The sequence below is a fragment of the Mytilus californianus genome, unplaced genomic scaffold (assembly GCF_021869535.1).
Source record: "Mytilus californianus isolate M0D057914Y unplaced genomic scaffold, xbMytCali1.0.p SCAF_4, whole genome shotgun sequence".
Classification (NCBI taxonomy): domain Eukaryota; kingdom Metazoa; phylum Mollusca; class Bivalvia; order Mytilida; family Mytilidae; genus Mytilus; species Mytilus californianus.
In genome coordinates, this window is record NW_026262690.1 from 122,965,932 (window position 1) to 122,983,943 (window position 18,012).

At 33.3% G+C, this 18,012-nt stretch overlaps 1 protein-coding gene across 2 annotated transcripts in view; it reads right to left on the bottom strand.

Moving 5' to 3' along the window:
- Positions 1-18,012, bottom strand: part of LOC127739304 (uncharacterized) — a 338,236-nt gene that overhangs the window by 33,369 nt on the left and 286,855 nt on the right. For both annotated transcript variants that reach the window (XM_052250977.1, XM_052250978.1), the window contains exons 3-4: positions 17,280-17,441; positions 10,923-10,982 (exon numbers count right to left, since the gene is read on the bottom strand). In XM_052250977.1, the coding sequence (XP_052106937.1) occupies positions 10,923-10,982; positions 17,280-17,441 (222 nt within the window). The remainder of the gene's footprint in view (positions 1-10,922; positions 10,983-17,279; positions 17,442-18,012) is intronic.

Sequence of the window (18,012 nt, forward strand, 5' to 3'; positions counted from 1 at the left end):
CGAAATCTGTGTCTTCTTTTTTTAGTTGATTTTTTTTATTTTCAGGAACCGCAGTAAATCGTCGTGTTGTAACTTCGTTGCTAGTTTTTTTGTTTCAAAATCAAAGAAAACTGCAAGAACACCAGTATCAAAATTTGAACTTGTGATTCAAAAGAAACAATAACTTCATCTTGCATTTTTTTTTTTGCAAGTGTGTGTATCAACACATCAATTTGATAAATTAGTTCTATTTATACACAATGTTTACAGTTTCACTGGTAATAAAGTCAGATCAATTGCATTTTAATTGTAGTGTGAACGCACTGGTTCAGATTAGACCGATAGAGATCGTTATGATTAAAGATAATGTGAACGCTTACTGGTTTTATTTAGATCGATTCAAATTAGATCGATTAAAGAAAAATGCTAGTATGAACGGGGTCTATTATAATAGCTCATTCTTAATCAATTATTTTAGTTTTTACGCTGATATTTCCTCTTTTTTTTAATGCGAACTCTGTTGGCATATTGATAGATACAACAGAAAATAGAAAATTAACAAATAGCAAAATAAGTAAAAGGAAAATATTATAAATAGAAAACATTGGCCCCGAGGTCTCATGTTATAGGACTAGAGTTCCAAATTTCATAGAATCATGATACGAGAAAATTTGTTAGATATTTTCGTGCCCATTATTTGATAAAGTATATAAATCTTTAAATAAAAATGTTTTGTGTGACTGTCAAGTATTTAGTCTTTGTTTGAAAATTGTAATGTCCAAAAAAAATTTTGGAAAATAAAAATACTTAACTATAATTTATCAAAATTTTGCAGTGTTAAAATATTTCACATACTCCGGAATTGTTATGTTCAAAAAATTTTGGCAAATAAAAAATACGTAACTATATATATTATCAAAATTTTGCAGTGGGAAAATATTTCACATACTCCGGAATAAGATCCTACCAATACTTGGAAATGAAGATATTTCAAGTAAAAAAGAGATTTATGACAGTAACAAAATGTTATAATACGCCAAACGGATAAAACGGCTTAAAGCTCATTAGAGCTTATGTTGACTCTGTTTGTATACTTTGCCGACTCTAAATAAAGCTCATTTATTATTATTTATTTATTTATTATTTATAGCGTGCAGATGCACCCCGATGCCTTTATACTATATCATACTATATGGGTTTTACTTGTTTTTGAAAGCCGAAAGGTGACATGCAGTTGTTTACATCGCTATCCTTTGTTTACGGTTAAACATTGCGTCAATCTCATTGGCAAAATATTTTCATATATATACTAATACATCTAAAAGACATCTTTTGAATATATTCAACCAGTATTTAAATGAAAATAGGGTGCGAACAGATCCAAGGGGCGAACGTGTAGGGTGAGAATGTGTTTTTGGAGCGAACGCACCAGATACTGTCGTACAAGTCAATATTTATATTTTCTTTTTTTTAATGTTATGCTTTAATATATCGTGTATAATTCTGTCCTTATTATGTGAAAAATGAACAAACCAATCTGTAGTCCTGACCGTACGTATTTCCTGTTTTGTGGATTTTGTAGAACGTTTTGCATGGTTTGTTGACATCGGGAAAGGGTGCTTTCATACACGCCCGCGTTCCAATGTCGTCAAAACTATTTTTGAGAAAACCCCTCAAAGCGACCATTTCCAAGGCGCTCGTCGTTAGTAACATGCGTTAAAATATGCGCACTGTTAAAGGGCCGAGCCACCTTAACTTTTGAGTCCACAAGCCGGAAGCTTAATTTTTTATACATTTTAGTTGGATTCTGTTGGCTTATAGAGTAGAATTTTACAAGCCCGAAAGCAATTTTACAAGCCAATGCCGTAGGACTTGTGGTTAAGCGTGAAGACTGCTACAGTGATCCCAAGTCCTTAAGCTTTCATTTGATACCAAAATACCGTTCTTTCTGACCGGGCCCGAATTAGTGGTTCTATACAGTAAGAGCTACACTAGGAAAATCGTGTGTTTCTACTGAAATGTTGAATACAATTGCATTGAAATCGAAAAAAAACTTTAAACAATTGTCCGACAAAATATATTTCTACTGACATTAAAGATCCTGTGCCGCTAACTCCAGCGCACCTGTTATATGGCCGTCGACTTGACACCGATCGGAATTCGAACAAAAAACATTGACAGTGTTACATCTGAAGATTTGCACGTTAAACTAAAAAGAAATCTACAGAGACAAAACGAACTAATCAACCACTTTAGATAAAGGGCATACGATACAGTTTTGATCCCACGGTGATATTTTTTACGAAAATTTGCATACAAGATATTTTTACCAATACCATTCAAATATGCAATAAAAAATATACCTTCATGTGCTAAATGCAGAGATAAATGGGGTCGAAATTTTGGACATTTACTTAGAATTTTGATTTCTTGGACATTTCAATCCTTTGGACAGACATACTTAACTTTTTTGTTTCAAAAGATAAATACATGAGGATATTTGTAAAAAGGTTTGGAATATCTTCGTTACAAAAGTAGGCTCTTGATTTGTGTAACAATTCTTTGTAAATAATTCATTTTATTAAATTTTCATGATTTTAGAAAATTTTTGCTGTATATCTATCTAATTTAAAAAAATTCCATCAGTGATTTTTTTAGAAAAATTGGAACACATAATCTATATATAGTATCAAGTCAAATGTCATTTAAAAAAAGATGGTTCCATGTACTCGTTTTCAAGCTAATGATTAAAATCCCACGAAAAATCCATCTTTTCCCGATATGTTGCAGTTTGACGTCGCGAAAAATAACATTTTATGTTAGCAACGTCATTATCTCCCCTGTAGCTGCATCGTATGCTCTTAACACTTTCGCTCCTAAATTTATTTTTATCGCGGGATTCCCTGGCCAAAATTTATTTGCACGAGCCGTTTGTCTGACCGGAATTATTTCAACATGTGCTACAGCAAAAACGACCTCGTAGTTTTGGTCATTGAAATCTCAGAAACCGTAGCGAATTATGCGGTCAAACTTTGATAAAATGTAGATAAATAACCCAGGTTGAGCGTCCATAAACTTTTTATAGAGTTATAAGCAGTTTACCTTTAAAATGTGTGTCGATAACGTAGTTTGATTGAGTCGGAAGATAATTTTTGGCATTGCGTACCGTATATCGCATTGACTTACATTCGGCAATATTTTTCAAGCAAACGAGTGTTTCAAAATGCTATTTTTATGAGCCACTGAATTATTTTCCTTCAAAAACCGTTTCCGTTTTTGTTTTCTTGGCAAAAATACTTGTAAATCTAGACTGTTGTTCACGTAGATGTTGGCCGCCATTTGTTTACGGTTTGGAAAGACGAAAGATAACTCGAGCTCGATAACGGACAATAACTCTTCCAGACGAGTTATATAACATTCCGCACGTTGATAAACCAATTAAAAATAAATTTTAACTACAGTAATAATTGATGGGACTTCTTTACTTTATAACTTCACTCCAGTAATGCCTTAGGATGCTATAAACAGGTTCGTATAAAAAAAAATAGGGGTTTTTCCCCGACTAAAAATAGCCATGGAGGGAAATCCCTTTTTATTTACATAATTGGTGAAAAAGTATAATGTTTTTTGTAATTGGTGGTAAACATTAGTTAGTTAGCTTTCAATAAAAACAGGTTGAATGATAATTAATTTTAAAAATTAGATTAAATACACACATGTTTTAAGGGGAGACAACACTGTAACAGTAAACTTCCTGTTTTTTTGGTAGTGAAAATTGAAAACTTATTAGTAGCTACTGTAGCTCTTTCCGAAGCAGGAGAACGTACCCTGAAGCAAGAATTTTTTAAAAGACCAGTTAAAAACCTATGAAATTCATAGTTTTGATTATCTGAAATGTGCCTGTATCATGTCTACATTGGTATACACATGACCTGATTTCAGGTTTTTCATGCTGAAATTGGGCATTTTTCTTTTCATTTTCTCTGGATAGAACTTTTTTTTATGTTAACATTACACTTTTTTTTATTTCTTTATAAACTAGAGAAAATTCTGATTCCAGTGATATCTAGTTTTATACAAGTATCTTTATTAACAATACCACCACTTAGGGTCACTTATGCATGGTCCCTCAAAATATGACGTCATAGAAAAAAAACTGTAGATTGCACCCTTAATTCTTCCACAAGTGATTGAGCTGAAGCTTTCCAATAAAAATCTCAAATAAAACAAAAGCAAATTAAGCCAAGAAGTGCATGAAATTTCCAATGAATGTGATCTGTGTCATGGGGTAGTATAATATATAAAAAAAAAACATTTAAACATAAATAAATGTACTACAGATAAGCAAACATTCAGTTGTATTTCAAGAAAAAAGCCTACTAAAAAAAATCTAAAATAAAATCTAAACTATATAGTCAAAATTTAGTAATAGTAAAAGTTCAATGATAAGTATATATTGATATTAAAAGACCGTCAAACAAAAAGGGATGTTGAGATCCCCGGGCCCGAAGGGCGAGGGGATTTGGACAGACCTTTTAAGTTTTTGTGAACTTTACTGACTTACAAACCGTCAAAAACATAAGAAAGTACACAAAAAACCACGTGAAGAAGCCTTATTCCCCTGAATTGGACGAGTCTAAATACATTCAACTTTAATGATAGTTACAGTACTCAGACTGATATATACAAATAACAGTTACCTAATTGCTTTGGAAACGGACCGATTAAATGGCAGTACATCATTTAATTATCTATTTATTTCAACTTTTTTAGCATCAAAATAACACCATAGGATAGTTTTATAAGACTAAGGGGTAAATTTATATTTTTGAATTCCAACTTTTCAAAATAACGATTTTTTTATTTTATAAATGAGTATAAAATCAAAACCCTTTACAGACCTCATTTACAACTGACCAATGAATGTTCTGCACAAAAACTTCTTGTTATATATATTTGATGTTTTTAATCTGTCAGTAGTCATGAAATAGATTCGTAAAGACAAGACCATATGAAAACAGTAAATAAACTCTTCCAACAATTAGTTATTTAAACAGCTTGTTTCACAACTTCTAATCGAACAGACCTAAATGCATAAGATCCTTCACAATATTCAGGTAAATATAATAATCATATATTATAAATCGTAATAATGCAGTAGATAATAGCCATAGTAAAGAAATATTTAAAAACAAAAATTATAAGTGTTCAGTTATGTAGTAAATTGCAAAAAAATAACAAAAAACATCAACAAACATAAACATTTTTGCACTATTGTTGAGTGATTTAAATGAAAATTTTACATTATAGTATTTTACAGGATCTTGTCTTCGTGTACTATGTACATGGAATAATTTTTGAAGTTGATTGATTGTTGTTTGCTTTACGCACAGTGGCAAATATTTCATGCATGTTCATGACGAGAACACATAAATTTTAAATACCATAGGTAGGTCTTACAATAGGAGGTCGACAGTGAGGTTGGACGTGAAACTTGGAATACCACTGGAAAATGAGGGTGCTCCGTGTTGAAGGCCGTACCTTGACCTATAAATTGTAACTTGGATGGAGAGTTGTCTCATTGGCACTCATACCACATCTTCCTATATCTATGTATATTGAATAAGGACAGCTGGCCACATCCGAGTGTGTTTGTCTCAAAAGCGGGAGGTCGATGGTTCGAATCCCGACCGGGTCAAACAAAGACCTAACAATTGGTATTTGCTGTTTCAAAGCTAAACACGCCGCATTTAAGAGTAAGAGCTCTGACTGGTCGGCTCAGAGTCAGAAATGTGTCCGGGTAGGGTGACTTTTTTTTCCCTGCGAACTGTAAGCTTTTAAACTTACATGTTAAAAATCCGGCTCAGCGTGTCGGTCTTGTACAAATCAGGGTTAATATTCATATTATATTTACATGTTTTGTCCTGAATATGAATTTTATTTGCCGCTGGACGTCATCCATAACATCAATTACTTTCACCGTTACTGCAGAGTGAAGTGTTTTTCTTCTCCTGGTTTATATTACACCTTTAATTTCCACCGATCGAAATTAAAAAAGGGCTGGTGATATTTTTCAACCAAACACTTGTGCCTGTTGGGATATCTTTGACGGTAAATGATATTATACAAAATGTGCCTGTTGGGATATCTTTGACGGTAAATATTATAAAATTAACTCCTTATTTTTTAGTCATGGGACGGTTTGGAGCTTATTATTCTGTATAAGCATCTTTCTATTACAAAACACTGTATGTTGACTCTTAATGTTTTGATTTGTCTGTGTCGTTGGGTTGTTATCGCATTAATGGATACCTTTATCTCTTTTCATTAAAAAACCAAAGGATTGACTTGGGTATAGAAATATTGACATCTCTGGACTTCTCCCGTCCGACAGTACCTTGTATACCTGCTAAAGGGGTGCGTCCGTTTGGCTGTTCGGATGTATAAATACGCAGCTTCGTCCGGTCGAAATAGAAATGTCGTATATCCGATGCCTGGTGTAGTGAGAGTTTCACGCTATCTATACTCGAATAACTCTTTGAGGGGGGAAATACGATCTACGCACAAGTTAAATGCTTGAAATCTCTAAACAACAACAAAGGTCAGCTAAATCTTCAAATAAGTCGCGTTGCTGATATTTACTCATTTTTGCGCCTTTTGCAAGGACAATTTAGAGATAACTGTATTGTATTTGAAGCTTTGCGGACGTCCATCGGTAGTTTTACTGTCGCAAATTTAGTTTACCTGGCGACGCGTAGCGGAGACAGGCAAACGGATATTTGCGACAGTAAAACTACCGATGGACGTCCACAAAGCTTCAAATACAATACAGTTATTTTTATTCTAATGCAAAATAAACGAATCATTCAACTTTAGTCAGTGTTTCAGTGTAAAATTTTCATTAAACGAAAATTCCGCGAAATGATGTTATCTTCTTTGGCGCCATAACTAGGTGACGTCATAGGTATGCTTCCGGCATCAAACGTAAACACCGGGCGCTTTCTGGCTTCTTGTTCACTTCAAAATGTAATAACAGTTGGAAAGCAAGTCTTTGGAAACGTCCGTTGTCGTCAAGCTCTATCAGCAACAATAGCAGGGGGAATTAATTAGGTGGCGCTACAGTTGTCGGTGACCTCAAAAAGTCCGCGAAATAAATCGGCTAAAAATCGACGTTTTAACTATTTTTTTTAACTTGTCATGCTTTTATTATAATTGATTTTTAAAGTTTGTAGATTTTGTGAACAATATAGTTTCAATACGAAATTGAAACATTGTCGAAAATAACTTTTATTTGCTATTACTTTTATCCTGTCCGTTCTAAAAATTATCAGCCATCTTTTTTGTTCGCCAAAAACATCGAATTTATATAACTTGACGTTTGCGTATCCAAATACGGAATAGAACGTTAAAAATCTTAACCATACGATACCTCCATTTCAAAGTGACTAAAACTCTTCTTGATCCCCTACACAAATTGACGGTGACATTGTTTTCTTTTTTCAACATACGTCATATAACGTTAACAAAATGTGTGTCAGGATCATGTGCATAGTGAAAATTTACACATTGGAAAAGTGAAACAAAGATCATCTTTATTTTGTTTGAAACTGTACGTCTTAGAAAATTTCTTTCATACTGAAAACCAATCTGACAAATCAATGAATGGACAAAAACACAAAAAATAGCAAGAGAAGATGCCTTGCAAAATTTCTGGAGGAAAAAACATATGGAAAAGGAAATGAAGGTCAGTCAATTATACTTATAAGTTAAAAACCTTGCTTATTTGATTATCTCTGACTTTATCAAATAAGCTACAGTAATAAGTGCAAAAACTAGCATATCAAGTCATACAAGTCAAGAAATTTAATTCATAGAGATGTTTTCTTACAAAATTTAATTTATTCAAATGGCAAATTCTTATCTTTCACAATCATTAAATAAAAGGCACAAGATTTGTTTTACCAACTATCATTTGTGATATAAATTTCCAATTATTAGTTAGATAAAAATATCCAATAGTTTGTTTTAAAATATGTATACCAGCTGATACAGCAACCTAAAGAGTAGAACTAAGAAGCCCCATTTTTTTTCAAAAAGTTTACTTGCTTAATCTATAAAATACCCTCAGAAATTTGGCAAGGGCTACTAGCTGTGCTTGCTAATCTAATAATATTGAATTTTACAATAATAATGATTTTAAAATTCAAAATTATGTCACTTATAATTTTAAGTTTTATTTTTTACAGACTGTCTTTCAAATTTTTAGGTAAACAGATCTTTTTTCTGTAGGATATTTTCTAGGCAGTACTGTACTGTTCAACTAAGAAACATAGGATTGACCTAAAAGGTTTTTTTACTTAGAAGAAACTATTGTGACTCATGGTCCCACTTTTTAGAATATAACATTTAAATGATCAGTATTATTTATTATTTTTATTTCAGAAAGATTAATTAAATTATATAAAGTATGTTTTATTGCATTAAACATAATTAGAAGTATTTAAAAAATTTCTACTAGGAGTTATCCCATATCCCATTATAAAAATTACAAAGTAAATTTCATCAGCCAGAGCTAATTTATATCAATTCAGCTAGGTTTCTGGGTGACATTTCTAAATTTTTACCAATTTTTTGTCTTCTAATTTTTTCCACTAATCCTTCTCTGAAAAGTAGGAAAGTATCTCTTCGTAATATTATAATAACATACTTGTAAATCAAATTTCATTTATTTTCTTCTTGATTTTTGTAAAGTAAACTCCTTTTTATTTTTTTTTTGCTGGGTTCATCAAGGGGAGATAACAACTTGCATAAATCGGCAAAAAACCACCGCTTCGTGTTGAAAATAACTTGACGTTTGCGTATCCAAAACGCTATTGCCTAGATATTCATATCGAGTGTTTGTCTTAATGAGATGCTTTATCAAATTTAAATTCAGCCCATCATTTTTAGTTTCCTCGAAAATATTTAGATTTTTCGATAGACTTGACAATTTTCACGCAAATTTCAAGTTTGAAGGTAAAATTAAGAAAGAAGGACTTTTAGTTGACCTGTAAGTTTTGACGAGTGAAAACTATGTATATTCAAGATTATTTAGATCAAAAAGTTTTTATCATGACAGTGGCATTTTGTTGAGTAAAAATGAGGTTTGTTTCAGTCGTTGTTTTACAGAATTTTCACGGTCACGTGACTCTATTGTAGCTGATAGACTTGGGGTCAAACCGTGACCTGCTTTCCAACTGGAAAGTTGTAATGGCAGACGCATTTGTATCTATAACGCCTTAACCAAGCTAGAGATTACGATTTACAATACACAACGCAATCCATTAATTTACATCATATTAACCCTTTGATCACGCTAGGTACATTTGTACATACATGTATACATGCATGTCCCTTTTTCGAACACGGCAGAAAAGTTTTCCATGTAAAATACAGAATAATTACAAAATTTTACTACCTGAAAAGAAATTATAAATCAGGACATATATTCTAGAAAAAAAAATGGTTTACATATACTGACTTCTTGACAGTGGTAACTATATTAAAGCTTCAGATCATCCAAGACTGAAGTTGTATGTAATGTTCGTTATAGTTCGAACATTTTTATTTTTCATCGTCTAAACATGTCTTACATTATGCAACGCGACAACCGCCCTTAGAGTAACGATAGGTTTCCGACAGGTTAGACAACACGCTCATATAGCGTTTGAAATTCACAGGCGATATGCGATTATCACAAAGAACGATTGTTTTATGAAACGGAATTATTGCGATGTTTCGTTAAACGAATGGGCACCGTTAATATTATTGAGGTTATTTATTGCCTCATCTGGATCCGCCCCTGAATTTTGGAATGTGCAGTACGCAGTAAATATAACCTGTATTTTCCAAGGGAAATTGCGTGTAGGCATAATCATGTTTTGGAAACGTGCACATAGTAAAAATTCACCACTTAAATTTGCGATCTTTTGCACATGGAAGAAATGATTAGTTGTCGTCTGATGAAAATGGCAACGATCACAATATATGGTTGTAGTTCTCATTTAGATATAGAAAATCTTTTACTACCAACAGACTTTAAAAACACAAAACATGTAACTAATGTAAGATTTCAACAATCACAATATCACTAAATACATAAAGATTTTTGTCGTTACTGTTGAATAAAGATATTAATTTAAGCTTATATTTAACTACTAATTCTGAAAAACAAAGATTTCAACAAAAATTCTAAAAAAAGAAGCCAGTAACCCCAATTAACGGTCCTGTAAAGGTGATTTTTTTAAAACTTTAGTTGAGTAAATCTAATGTGCATGTATTGCTCAATGCAGTATTTTTGAAAGTATGATAAAAACAAATTGTATGTCTGCTTCATATATTATAAACATATTAGTCTGATATAGGAACAGATTTCACTTTAGTTAATTTTCCAGGTTGCGCCACTGTTAAATTTGCAAAAAACTGTCATAAATTCTGCCAAATTATGATAAAAATCTAGTTAAATGAAAGTCACCTACATTACTGACGTCACAAATATATCACTAATGCGCAATTGGTTAATATCTTTTCTTTCTGAAACAATTGGATATTTTAACATACGTTTTCACCAAGTTTTCACAACATTATCGCAGTTTAAAACATTCAGTTTTATTGGGCCAAAATTATAGGTAATTGAATCAAACTTGAACTCATTTGTATAGAAAACAAGAATTATTTCTGAGTTAAATGATTAAAATATCATGAAAATCGGTAAAGATATTAGTTGTTGTAAGAACCTAAAGGTGGTAGATGTAAAATTAAATGCATTGAATAGAACACCTTGTGAGGAAAATACAACAGTGTATGGTATAAACATTGATTTAACTGGCAAACTTTTTTCTGATTTTTTTTTATTTTTGTTTGTTTGAAATGAAGTATAGAATAAAACCTGCTCATATACTCACCACCTACGTTCCAATCTCCTGTTACTGGTACTGGGGCTGGTATTTTTAGATCCTCAGGCCCTAGCAATTAAATATTATACATTAGATCTTAGAATGATTTCTCAATCGCTAGCATTTTAGCTGCAATGTTCTGAAATTTCGTGCTGAGAATCTTTTCAAAGATATATAATTTGTATTGTTTTAATTAGTTGTTTGGCATTAACTTAACTGGTTAAATCAAACCAAGTAGTATACTAGATAGGAAGACAGTTTTATTCTGTATATGCTGGATCATAAGCTTTTTAGCTAGGTGTCATATGAGCTATGGGGTATCTAGACTATCATAACTGATTGTTTTTGTGGATTTCTTTTGGTATGATTTATAAATGACAACAGAATGGTTTTTTGTGCAAATATTTTTGGATATAAATGAAAAGAGATGTGGTTTTTTGCGTGTATGCCAATGAAGCAGCAATAACAGGACATAAATAATCAGTAGACACGTATGTACCTACTTTTTCAATCAATCAAGTTTTAAAATGAAAAAAAGCAAATCTTATAATCCCGGTGCCCTTTTCCCCCTCGAAGAAAAATCCACCGAAAAGACCAACCTTATTGTGATGTCCTTTCCCTCATTAAAAGCTAAATCCAACAAAAAGTAAAGACCTTGCATTAGATCAAGGAAACTATTACTAAAACATTACACTAATGAAACTATTACTGACACATTACACTCATCCGTCAGTCAGCATTGACCTTGTTTGACATCATGACAACTATTACTGAAATATTGCACTCATTCGTCATAGTCAGCATTGACCTTGGTTGACAGCATGACAACTGTTACTGAAATATTGAAGTCATTCGTCAAAGTCAGCATTGACCTTGGTTGACATCATGACAACTTTTACTCATGACAACTTTTACTGAAATATTGCACTCATACGTCAAAGTCAGCAATTACAATTTTTTACATCACAGAAACTATTACTGAAATATTTTGTTCTCATTCGTCACAGTCAGCATTGACCTTGGTTGACATCATGACAACTATTACTGAAATATTGCACTCATTCGTCAAAGTCAGCAATGACCATGTTTGACAACATGACAACTATTACTGAAGTATTACACTCATCCACCTAAATCAGCATTGACCTTGGTTGACATCACGACAAAAATTACGGAAATATTACACTAAATCGTTTAAGTCAGTATTAACCTTAGTTTACATCACGGAAATTATTATTGAAATATTGCATTCATTCGTCATAGTCAGCATTAATCTTGGTTGACATTATCACAACTATTACTGAAATATTTCACTCATTCGTCATAGTCAGTAATGGCCATGTTTGACATCAAGACAACCATAACTGAAATATTATATTGCACTCATTCGTCATAGTCAGCAATGACCATTATATTTTTGACATCATGACAACTACTTCTGAAATATTGCACTCATTCTTCACAGTAAGCATTGACCTTGGTTGACATCATGACAACTATTACTGAAATATTGCACTCATTCGTCATTATCAGCATTGACCTCGGTTGACATCATGGAAACTTTTACTGGAATATTGCACTCATCCGTCATAGTCAGCATTGACTTTGGCTGACATCATGACAACTATTACTGAATTATTGCACTCATTCGTCATAGTCATCATTGACCTTGGTTGACAATCAGATATCATGGAAACTCTTACTGAAATACACTCATTCGTCATAGTCAGCAATGGCCATGTTTGACATCAAGACAACCATAACTGAAATATTATATTGCACTCATTCGTCATAGTTAGCAATGACCATTATATTTTTGACATCATGACAACTACTTCTGAAATATTGCACTCATTCTTCAAAGTTAGCATTGACCTTGGTTGACATCATGACAACTATTACTGAATATTGCACTCATTCTTCATAGTCAGCATTGACCTGGCCTCGGTTGACATCATTGAAACTTTTACAGAAATATTGCACTCATCCGTCACAGTCAGCATTGTTCTTGGCTGACATCATGACAACTACTACTGAAATATTGCACTCATTCGTCATAGTCAGCAATGACCATGTTTGATATCATGACAACTATTTCTGAAATATTGCACTCATTCGTCATAGTCAGCAATGACCATTTTTTACATCATGACAACTATAACTGAAATATTGCTCATTCGTCAAAGTCAGCATTGACCTTGACAGGGTTCGACACTAACGCTAGTCCGCTAGCCCGAGGCTAGTAAAAATTAGGGAGGGCTAGTTAAGTTATCATCACAGTAGTCCGACGGGCTAGTCAAAGTTTGGTTTAAAACTAGGAATTTCACAAAATTTAAATTGTCATCAAATCCCAGATTTTTTGCTGACCTTTGCTGTCTTTATTGTACAGTTTATTCACGTATATTTTTGGTCAGATATTTTTTAACATGAAAGGTACTTTTTGGGGAGGGGAAAGAAACGGAAACAATGATGGTACTTAATTCATTGAAAAACACGTGTGTTACAAACGCCGTGATGATTCTAATCAGAAACCTGGATCTCAAAAGTGCTTTCATAATATCAAAATAATAACATGAATACGAAATTTACATACATTACTACCGATACCATCACTGTTTGGGAAAAATGTACAACTTATTGCGAGGAATTTTAAGCCATTTTTTTTTAGTAATTGGGAATTTTCTCTAGGGGAAAAAGCTGTATTTCGAATGTAATTTGAGGCAAACAATATCACTGATAATTGTCATAAAAACAAAATTATAGGTCTCTGCAAGAATTTGTGTACTATACAATTCCTTGGTCTCTGGTAAAAATATACAGATTTTTAGGAATAAAATCTTGTCCTGCAAAAAAAAAAATAAACTGAAACAACAAGGGAAAAGAAGGAGTCCATGAAGAATTATGACAAAAAACAGCAAGGGCAAACCTTTCCTCTTGTGGGTGTATTTTTAAATCCCTAACTTATCCATCTTCATTAGAGACACTAGTAATAATGATAAGTAAAATGAGGATGAGGATGAAGTAATGATCTAAAGGGGTCTTCAAAATAAGTCGAACACATTCTTAATGTATATGAAGATGATTAAAATATGAATTTTTTTTTTTTGGTATTTTTATTAGCAAACCAGTGAAATTTCATGAAACAAAACCTGTTCAAAACCCTCTGGAAATGCTCCAGATCACAGGATTTAGCTTCATTTGTACCAAAATTTTCTGGGGGGGCATGCCCCCACACCCTCCTAGATAGGGCCGTGCCGGTGGCACGACCGTCCAAGTGCCTTCGGCACATGGAGGGCTAGTAAATTGACAAGAGGACTAGTAGAAAAATAATTTCACTAGCCCTGCAGGCTAGTACATACATTTAGTTAGTGTCAAACCCTGAGCCTTGGTTGACACCATGACAACTACTGAAATATTGCACTCATTTGTCATAGTCAGCAATGACCATGTTTGACATCATGACAACAATTAATGAAATATTGCACTCGTTTGTCATAGTCAGCAATGACCATATTTGACATCATGACAACTATTAATGAAATATTACACTCATCCACCAAAATCATCATTGACCTTGGTTCAAATCATGGAAACTCTTACTGAAATATTGCAAGCAATCGTCATAGTCAGCAATTACAATTTTTGACATCACGGAAACTATTACTTAAATGTTGCACTCATTCGTCATAGTCAGCAATGACCATGTTTGACATCATGACAACTATTTCTGAAATATTGCACTCATTCGTCATAGTCAGCAATGACCATTTTTTACATCATGACAACTATAACTGAAATATTGCACTCATTCGTGAAGTCAGCATTGACCTTGGTTGACACCATGACAACTACTTCTGAAATATTGCACTCATTTGTCATAGTCAGCAATGACCATGTTTGACATCATGACAACTATTAATGAAATATTGCACTCATTTGTCATAGTCAGAATGACCATGTTTGACATCATGACAACTATTAATGAAATATTGCAATCATCCACCAAAATCAGCATTGACCTTGGTCCACATCATGGAAACTCTTACTGAAATATTGCAAGCAATCGTCATAGTCAGCAATTACAATTTTTGACATCACGGAAACTATTACTGAAATGTTGCACTCATTCGTCATAGTCAGCAATGATCATGTTTGACATCAAGACAACCATTACTGAAATATTGCACTCATTCGTCAAAGTCAGCAATGACCTTGGTTGACATCATGACAACTATTACTGTTATATTGCACTCATTCGTCAAAGTCAGCATTGACCTTGGTTGACATCATGATAACTACTACTGAAATATTGCACTCATTAGTCATAGTCAGCATTGACCTCGGTTGACATTATGGAACTCTTACTGAAATATTGCACTCATTCGTCATAGTCAGCAATGACCATGTTTGACATCATGACAACTATTACTGTTATATTGCACTCATTCGTCAAAGTCAGCATTGACCTTGGTTGACATCATGACAACTACTACTGAAATATTGTACTCATTAGTCATAGTCAGCATTGACCTCGGTTGACATGATGGAAACTCTTACTGAAATATTGTACTCATTCGTCATAGTCAGCAATGACCATGTTTGACATCATGACAACTATTACTGAAATATTGCACTCATTCACCAAAATAGGATTTGATCTTGGTTGACATCATGACAACTATTACTGTAATATCGCACTCATTCGTCAAAGTCATCACTGACCTTTGTTGAAATCATGAAAACTATTACTGTAATATTGCACTAATTCGTCAAAGTCAGCATTGACCTTGGTTGAAATCATGACAACTACTACTGAAATATTGCACTCATTCGTCATAGTCAGCATTGACCTTGGTTGAAATCATGACAACTACTTCTGAAATATTGCACTCATTCGTCATAGTCAGCATTGACCTCGGTTGATATGTTGGAAACTCTTACTGAAATATTGCACTCATTCGTCATAGTCAGCATTGACCTTGGTTGACATCATCAGAACAATTACTGAATTATTGCACTCATTCGTCATAGTCAGCAATGACAAAGTTTGACATCATGACAACTATTACTGAAATATTGCACTCATTTGTTATAGTCAGTAATGACCATGTTTGACATCATCCAAACTATTACTGAAATATTGCACTCATCCACCAAAAATAAGCATTGACCTTGGTTGACATCATGACAACTATAAGTGAAATATTACACTCATCCACCAAAATCAGCATTGACCTTAGTTGACATCATGACAACTTTAACTGAAGTATTGCTCTCTTTCGTCATAGTCAGAAATGACAACTTTTTACATCATTACAACTATTACTGAAATATTGTACTCATTCGTCATAGTCAGCATTGACCTTGGTTGACATAACAAAAACAATTACTGAAATATTACAATTAATCGTTAAATTCAGAAATGACGTTGGTTGACATCAGGGAAACTGTTTCTTAATTATTTCTCATTCGTCAAAGTCAGCAATGACTTTGATTGAAATCATGACAACTACTACTGAAATATTGCACTCATTCGTCAAAGTCAGCATTGACCTCGGTTGATATGATGGAAACTCTTACTGAAATATTGCACTCATTCGTCATAGTCAGCATTGACCTTGGTTGACATCATGAGAACGAACAATTAAAGAATTATTGCACTCATTCGTCATAGTCAATAATGACCATGTTTGACATCATGCAAACTATTACTGAAATATTGCACTCATTCGTCATAGTCAGCAATGACAAAATTTGACATCATGACAACTATTACTGAAATATTGCACTCATTTGTCAAAGTCAGTAATGAACATGTTTGACATCATCCAAACTATTACTGAAATATTGCACTCATCCACCAAAAATAAGCATTGACCTTGGTTGACATCATGACAACTATAAGTGAAATATTACACTCATCCACCAAAATCAGCATTGACCTTAGTTGACATCATGACAACTTTAACTGAAGTATTGCTCTCTTTCGTCATAGTCAGAAATGACAACTTTTTACATCATGACAACTCTTACTGAAATATTGTACTCATTCGTCATAGTCAGCATTGACATTGGTTGACATAACGAAAACAATTACTGACATATTACACTTTATCGTTAAATTCAGAAATGACGTTGGTTGACATCAGGGAAACTGTTTCTTAATTATTACTCATTCGTCAAAGTCAGCAATGACCTTGGTTGAAATCATGGAAACTATTACTTAAATATTTTTATTATTGAGTCAGTCAGCAATCACCTTCGTTGACATCATGACAATTATTACTGAAATATTACACTCCTTCATTAAAGTCAGTAATGACCTTGTTTGAGGTAAACTACTACTGACTCAGGTCTTAAACTTACCTATGTGGACATTTGGCTTGGAACGTTCATATAACTTTCCTGTCCTATGGTTCAAAAAAATATAATCACAGTATTCAGGTCCGTTAATAGTAAATGTATAACAACAGGAACATATTACCTCCCAGTAATATGGAAATTCACTTTTTAATTTTTCATGTGAACCTACAACAATGAAATTACTATTGAATAAAAGCATAATCTATTCTTCTGTTTAATTCTAGCGGGCTCCAAAGGTCAATTCCACTTTATTCAAGATAAAAAAAATAATTTTTAATGTATCTCCTTTTTTAAAGACAATTGCACACTGACATAATATTGTATTCTTTTGAAAAAAATCATAGATTTTGTGCCTGTTCGAATTGGTCTGTCTGTCCCATGTGTTTTGTGCCTGCTCAAATCGGTCTACCTGGACCATGTCTTTTGTGCCTATTTGAAGCGGTCAGACTGGCCCATGTGTTTTGTGCATGTTCAAATCGGTCTGTGTTGACCATGTGTTGACCATGTGTTAAGTGCCTGTTCGAATCTGTCTATCTGGACCATGTGTTTTGTGCCTGTTCGAATCGGTCTGTCTTGACCAAGTGTTTTCTGCCTGTTCGAATCGGTCTGTCCGGGCCATGTGTGTTGTGCCTGTTCGAATCGGTCTGTCTGGATCATGTGTTTTGTGCCTGTTCAAATCGTTCTGTCTGGACCATGTGTGTTGTGCCTGTTCGAATCGGTCTGTCTGGACCATGTG